General features: G+C 39.6%; 1 protein-coding gene across 2 annotated transcripts in view; it reads right to left on the reverse strand.

Annotated features, from left to right (window-relative positions):
• Positions 1-674: 674 nt before the first annotated feature.
• The window catches only part of ZFP90 (ZFP90 zinc finger protein), a 23,707-nt gene continuing 16,702 nt past the window's right edge, over positions 675-7,679 (reverse strand). Inside the window, exon 4 of one of the 2 annotated variants that reach the window (XM_008050333.2) lies at positions 675-4,399. In XM_008050333.2, coding sequence (XP_008048524.1) covers positions 2,745-4,399 — 1,655 coding nt within the window. In that variant the 3' untranslated portion in view covers positions 675-2,744. The remainder of the gene's footprint in view (positions 4,400-7,679) is intronic. The other variant, XR_002481486.1, reaches the window with a different exon arrangement.

Here is a 7,679-nt window from a genome sequence, read left to right on the forward strand (position 1 = left end):
TGCAATAAGAATTCTATATGCTTTCAAATACACATCTTTTCATCATTCCTGTTAGGTAGGCAGAGTGGTTGCTGTTATAGTATCCTACTTCATGAATGGATACAGCGGAATATTGAGGGAAATTAAAATAGAGTCGTCAAGAGATAAGAAATATCATGAACTTCTTGAGTCAGAGCCAATTGAAGTCTGACTTAGTTGTAAAGCAAGCAAAGCGAAAATTTACATTAGCCACCACAACCTCAACCTGCTGGGCTCCGGCTATCCTTCCACCTCAGCCTTCCAAGTAGCTGGAATTACAGGCATGCGCTACCACGCCCGGCTGATTTTTTTTTTTTATTTATTGTAGAGATGAGGTCTCGCTGCTCAGGCGGGTCTCGAACCCGCGGGCTCAGGCAATCCACTCACCTCAGCCTCCCAAAGGTGCGGGATTACAGGCTGAGCCACCGAGCCCGGCTTATCACAACATCTTTAACGAGGAGTTGTAAGGACTGAATAAAATGATGGATGTGAAACACTTAGCATAATGTCTTTCAAGTAGTTAAGCAGTCAATAAATGGTAGCTCTTATTAACTCACCTGGCTGTGACGAGTTTAGCAGTTAATCACTCCTTCTTGATTCGCCATTCTTTAATCTTAGCCAAGTTCTGAAAATTGAAAAAGACAAACTGACTCCCATTCAACTCAGAAGGCTATTTATTGAAATAATACAATGATGTTACAAGGATGCATTTCACATAGCCTTAAAAGACTGGGTATTCATATGTGCATGTGCATGGCAGCTGGGTGTAGGAAAGCCTTCTGCTCAATCAGCCACACATACATTCTAGGCTCCCTCTCTGTCAATGAAGATATGCTGTGATTCAGACAGTGGTGGTTGGATCTAGGTCAGGCTCCACAAACAATCTAGTGATCTCCTTTAAGTCTTATGAAACTAAGGTTTTATAAACTTCTGTTAACAGTGGGGTAGCATTTAACTGGTTATAATTCATGCCATTCCTGCAAGTAGCCAACTATGGAGATCCCCGAACGACCAGCAGCAAAATAAGTTCCTGTCAGGCATCCTAACCAACTAGTAGGGAAGGTATGAGTAGAATTACCCACTGTCAAACTATGTATTAGACAACACAAGCACGGTTTTGGCACTGTGAGCTAAGCATGGAGGATTTTTTAATGGTTAACATCTTGGAAGGGCTGATCAGCTATGGAATAGCCTATCTTGCTTCACTGGTATTTATGGTTTAATTGGGCTACACAAATAATATTTCAGCCCCCATGCAGTTTTCCTTGCAAAAAAATGATGAAGAATGCTTGGGAGCTGCCTCATTCCATCTAGGACAAGAGAAGGACAATTAATCTTACTATCTGGCATGCAAAGAAGCCAGTAGGAAAGGTTCACTATCAATACCACCAATATCACCCTGCTCCACAATTTGTAATTAGGGTTGGGGAAATTTGCCTGTCTTGGAAGGCAGCTCTTGTGTGGAAAGGGTCAATCACCACAGTTGCTAGTATCAACAAACCAACAAAGGTTCTGGAAATTCCTTTAGGATAGCCCATGGGAAGCAATAGGAGATAAAGGAGGCCAATGACACTCAGCTCATGCTTTACTGATGGAAAGGCACCATAGTGAAATATTTCCTTTGCACACAAAATGAGCCAATATATGGTGTTTCTCTAAACTGAGTCAAAGACAAAATGCACGGCAATGTGTTATTGGACTTATACTTCTCTATAATAAAATTAAGTAGAGAAAAATTCTCCTCTTAGTTTTGTGTTTTCTCATCAATCTGACATAGGACACTTGGAGCAGTGCTTTTTCATGAGCAAACCATAAAAAGCACAATAAGAAGATCCAGTAGTTCTATGAAACTGACATGTTAGTTGAAAGTATAATTATAACTGGGAAAAGGAAAAATATCACCAGTAGTTTAACTATATAGAGTTTCTCTTAGCATTTTGGTTTGTAAGCTTCCAAGTTGCTTTAAATAGTTGTAACAAATGTACATACATTTCACTGCCTCTTATGCTTCTAGGAATTCCCAAAGTATACAAACCATGGGTGTTCAATAAATGTTTGGATATTTGATATATTTCAAAATTTATTTTGAAGCCCTCTGAATTCCAAAATACCTTTTCAGTGGCAAGGCTATCTTGACCCAGTTTTACCATTACAGCCTATATCATACTATGCGACCACTTCACATCTTTGGCTTTCAGTCTCTTCATCTGTACAATGAAGTGGTTGTGCTAGTTAATTTTTTGAATGGTGAATTCCTGTAGGTGGACTTGTTTTCCATGGTGAAGTTAATGTAAGAGCTGCAGTTGACTGCAGAAGTCAGGCAATTTTAAAAATGAGTTTTGGTCAATACTGCAGGAGTTTTATTTATTTTATTTATTTAAAAAGGCTGTCAACAGTGGGGGTTACAAATCAAGCTGTTGAAACTCAGTGATCTCCTGCATACATATATTCAAAAGCTTTATAAAGTCCAATATATAGGCATATAATTTCCAATTGACTACTTATGATATATGTCGTTGTTTTTAAAATAGTCTGTAATCAGATCTGAAAATGTGGTCTTTATTTATTTAAAAAAATCCTGCCTACTGGCACAGAGTTTTCCCCACACACAACACACACACAATTCATTACATTCTCAAGCTTTCTCTCTAGTAAGAATCCCCTGATACCAAATCAGAACAGGATTTTCTCTAAAGCATTCTGCACATTCTTTTATTTCAGAGTTACTAGAGTTTATTTCGCATGTGAATTCTCTGGTGTTTAGTAAGAGCTGAACTTCGACTGAAGTTTTTCCCACATTCCTTACAAGAATAAGGTTTTTCTCCAGTATGAATTCTCTGATGATCATGCAGGTTGGTTTTCTTTCGGAAGGCTCGACCACATTCATTACATTCATAGGGCTTCTCTCCAGTATGAGTTCTCTCATGCTGAATAAGGGATGAACTTTGACTAAAGGCTTTCCCACAGTCAATACATTCATAGGGTTTCTCTCCAGTGTGGGTTCTTTCATGTTGGGTAAGAGAAGAGCGTCGACTGAAGGCTTCTCCACATTCATTACATTCATAGGGCTTCTCTCCAGTATGAATTCTGTGATGCTCTATGAAACTTGTACTCCTTTTGAAAGCTTTTCCACATACATTACATTGATAGGGTTTCTCTCCAGGATGAGGAATAGGTTGTTGACTAAAGGTCTGCTCACAATCATAGGAATTCTCTCCAGTATGGATCCTCTGATGATCAGTAAGGTCTGTAATGTGACTGAAGTCTTCCCCACAGTCATTACAATGATAGGATTTCACTTCAGTGAGAGTGCCTTCATCAGTAGTAAGAGATGAACTGTGCTTGAAATCTATGCTGTAATTATTGCTTTGGTAAGGTTTGCCTCTCTTATGAATCCTCATATGTTTATAAAGGGAAGGGCTCTGACCAAAAGCCCTCCCACATATGCTACATTCAAAAGGTTTCTCTCCAGTATGAGTCCTCTCATGTTGGACAAGAGAAGAACATCGGCTAAAGGCTTTCCCACATTCCTTACATTGGAAAGGCTTCTCTCCACTATGTGTGACTTCATGTTGAGTGAGGGATGTACCGTGCCTAAAGGACCTCCCACACAGATTACATCGATAGGGTTTCTCTCCTGTGTGAATTCTCTGGTGTTGAACAAGGGAGGAGCTGCGTTGGAAGGCTTTCCCACAGAGACTACACTGATAGGGTTTCTCCCCAGTATGAGCATTCTCATGCTGTCCAAGGGATGAGCTATGCCTGAAGGCCTTTCCACACACATTACATTCAAAGGGCTTCTCCCCAGTGTGGATTCTCTGATGTTCAGTAAGCTGTGTCTTCCAGAGGAAGGTTTTTCCACAGTCAGTGCATTCATGGTGTTTCTTTCCAGGATAAATTCCCTGATCTGTACCATTAGGGAAAGCACCCTCTCCTTTATGAGTTTTCTCATGTTTAGTAAGTGATGATCTATGAATAAAAGCTTTTCTACATTTATCACATTTATAGGGTTTCTTTTTTACAAGGATATTGTTCTGATTGAGTAAGTCGGGATTATGTCCCAAATTGCTTCCAAGTGTCTCACATTCACTAGGCCTTATTCTCAAAGGAATGTTCAGTTGTGTGACCAGGTCTGTGTTCAACCTAGAGTTTTCACCAAATTTATTTTGCTCAAAACTTCCTTGTGATGTTATTATTTTCTTCTGGGTAGATGCCTCTGTCCCTAGATGTCTCTTCCAGTTTTCCTGGTGTCTCTGTAATTGACTGCTAACATCCCAGGAATCTTCTAACGTGGCATGTAAGAGATTATCTGTGTTATGGGGTACTTCTGACACATCCTGCTGTAGATTTGATGATTTGGCTTCAGGCCTGGTCTTCCAGTCTGAAAGAAATCCAAAGTGCAAAAGTTCCCTATTCCTTCCTGTCGAAACAAACTACTAGAGTAGAAATGAGGAAATGAAAGACATAAATTATACATGGTTCTATTTTGAAATTAGTCCTATAGCCTGAGGAGAAGACCCAAAATGGAGGAAAGGAAGACTACAGATACAGAGTGTGTGGTAAGTCCAGAGAATGAGGAAAGCCTAACAAGGGGGACTGGTTAGGGAATGAGGGAATAAGTGAGCATGAGCATGTTAGGCACAGACACAAATGGAATAGGTTCATGGCCCATCTTGCAGGATCCTGTCTACTTTTCATGCCTCTAGTCCTTTTACAAACCACTACAAAACTATCTTCCTAATATATCCATTTTGTCATTTCTTTTTTTTTTTTTATTCTTTTGGAGTTGGAGTCTCACTCTGTCGCCCAGACTAGAGTGGAGTAGCATACTCCTGGCCACTGCAGCCTCGACCTGCTGGGCTCCACAATCTTTCTGCCTCAACCTTCCAAGTAGCTGGAACTACAGGCGTGCTACCACGCTCGGCTAGTTTTTGATTTATCTATTTATTTATTTTTGAGTTGGAGTCTCACTCTGCCGCCCAGACTGGAGTGCAGTGGCATACTCCTGGCCACCGTAGCCTCGACCTGTTGGGCTCCGGCGATCCTTCCACCTCAGCCTTCCAAATAGCTGGAAATACAGGCGCGCGCTACCATGCCCAGCTAATTTTTGATTTATTGTAGAGATGACGGCTCGCCAAGTTGCCCAGGCGGGTCTCGAACCCATGGGCTCAAGCAATTCACTCACCTCGGCCTCCCAAGGCGTGGGATTACAGGCTGAGCCACCGAGCCCGGCCTAGTTTTTGATTTATTGTAGAGACGAGGTCTTGCCAAGTTGCCTGGGTGGGTCTCAAACCTGCGGGTTCAAGCAATCCACTCCTCGGCCTCCCAAAGTGCTGGGATTACCAGCTGAGTCACCGAGCCTGGCCTATAATTTCTTTAAAGCCACCTCTGAGGTTTCAGGTCTCCAAATGCTGCAGAGAAACTCTGCACCAACTGATCTAATTGAAATAATTATTTGACAAACTTGGAAATCAAGGGTAATATCTTACAAAATGAGAGAAAGTCAGTATTTCAGGAGGTAAATCATCTTTGTTTTCACAAACAGGGCTGTTGTTTTAGTCCACTTGAACTCTGGTTCTATACTTATCACCTCTCTTGACCAAAAATGATTTATTTCAATCTGCCTAATAAATTGATCTCTAAGTCCCTGTTTTTTCTTAAGTATACCAATATTAGATAATTAATTAATTTCTGGGTTCTAAGAATGGTAACCTTTAAAGACCAAGGACAAGGAGTTTTCTGCAGTGATAACAATGTTCCAAAGTGGAAGGAATTTGGGTTTGATGAGTGAATGCATTTGTCAAAATCAACTGGATGTACATATAAGAGTTGTACATTTCATTGTGTTCTTTAAAAAAAAAGAATTGTAAACAAATATTGAACTGTAGTTAATTATATACATGCTAAAATGTGTAGGGGCGAAATGTAGCCATGTCTGCAATTTACTTGGAAATGCATCAAAAAGTAAGATGGATTGAAAGGTAGACAGGTGAAGAGATATATGATAGAGAGAATACTACAAAATGTTAATAGCAAAAATGTGATAATCCTGGTGGCAGGTATGTGGTGCTGACTGTATAATTTTTTCAACTTTTCTATATATTTGAAATTTTTCTTAGTAAAATATTGGATGGGGAAAAAAATAACAAAACCGCTCTAAACCCCCAAATTCCTTACCCTACAAAAAAGAAACAGTTGTAAACTCCTAAGGGCAGAGAATGATTTGTATTTTATTTTAGAATCCTTCTCAGTGGAACATTCAAGAAATGTTAAAATGAATGAGAAAGTTCTCTCCCCAACCAGACTTCATCAAAATCAATCAAGTAATTTCTGACTGCTTCCTATACTAAATACTAAAATAAATAGATTCTTCCTCCAGGAGTTTGAAATCTAAGAACAGAAATAAGACTCCATCTTTTGACAGCTTAAAAAAACCCCAACCATCATATGGTATATTATTAAATCTGAGTTTATGTAATGGCGATGATAAAAATGGTATTTGTGATCAGGGAAGGAAAAAATAAATATATTAGCACATAGGTCTCATGGATTAGATATCTTGAACTCAAAGAACACAAGGCTTTGAACAGGCAGAACATATTACCAATGATGAAAAGTATATGCTACTTACAGAGAGTATTAAAAGAAGTTTGATATGAGAAGATCATATTTTAGTAGGAATAGAAGGATAATACTGGAAGGTATGAGGAAGGACCTTTAAATCAAGGGAATTTCTATTTCTTATAATGAGGTACAGGAGTAAAGGCAAGGTTTTATCAAAGGTTTCATGAAGATAAAATATTAAAATTTTTGTATGGTTTATCAACTGATAAATGGTTCAACAAAAAGTGGTATATCCATACAATGGTAAATTACTCAGCAACAAAAAGGAATGAAGTACTGATACATGCTAAACATGATTGAACCTTGAAAAAATTATGCTAAAAGAAAGAGGGTAGTGACATATTATAGGATACTATTTGTAAAACTGATTTGATAGGCAAATCCATAGAGATAGAAAGTAGATTAATGGGGCTAGGCACCATGGCTCACACCTGTAATCCCAGCATTTTGGGAGGCAGAGGCGAGAGGATTCTGAGTGTGCAGGGGTTCAAGACCAGCCTGAACAACTTGGTGAGACCTTGTCTCCACAATAAAACAAAAAATTAGCCGGGTGTGGTGGCGTGCACCTATGGGTCCAGCTACTTGGAGGGACCACCTGAGTGAGGAAGGACCATCTGAGTCCTTCAGGTCAAAGCTGCAGTGGCCATGGTGTGCCACTGCACTCCAGCCTGGGTGACAGAGTGAGACTCTGACACACACACACACACACACACACACACAAAGAGAAAGAAAGTAGATTAATGATTGTCAGGGGCTGAGAGGAACAAGAAATAGGAAGGAACTATTAATGAGTATGAGGGTTTTTTCTGGGTGATGAAAATGTTCTGAAATTAGATAGTGATAACGTTTGTACAACTCTCTGAATGTATGAAAACCCACTGACCTATACACTTTAAATCTTATGGTATGTGAATTATATCTCAGTACAGTTGTAATTTTAAAAATTCAATATGGATTATAAAAAGAAAAGACAAGCTGGGCTCGGTGGCTCAGACTATAATCCCGCGCCTTTGGGAGGCTGAGGTGAGTGGATTGCC

Source organism: Carlito syrichta, unplaced genomic scaffold, assembly GCF_000164805.1.
Source record: "Carlito syrichta isolate Samal-C Ts95f unplaced genomic scaffold, Tarsius_syrichta-2.0.1 Scaffold144165, whole genome shotgun sequence".
Taxonomy (NCBI): domain Eukaryota; kingdom Metazoa; phylum Chordata; class Mammalia; order Primates; family Tarsiidae; genus Carlito; species Carlito syrichta.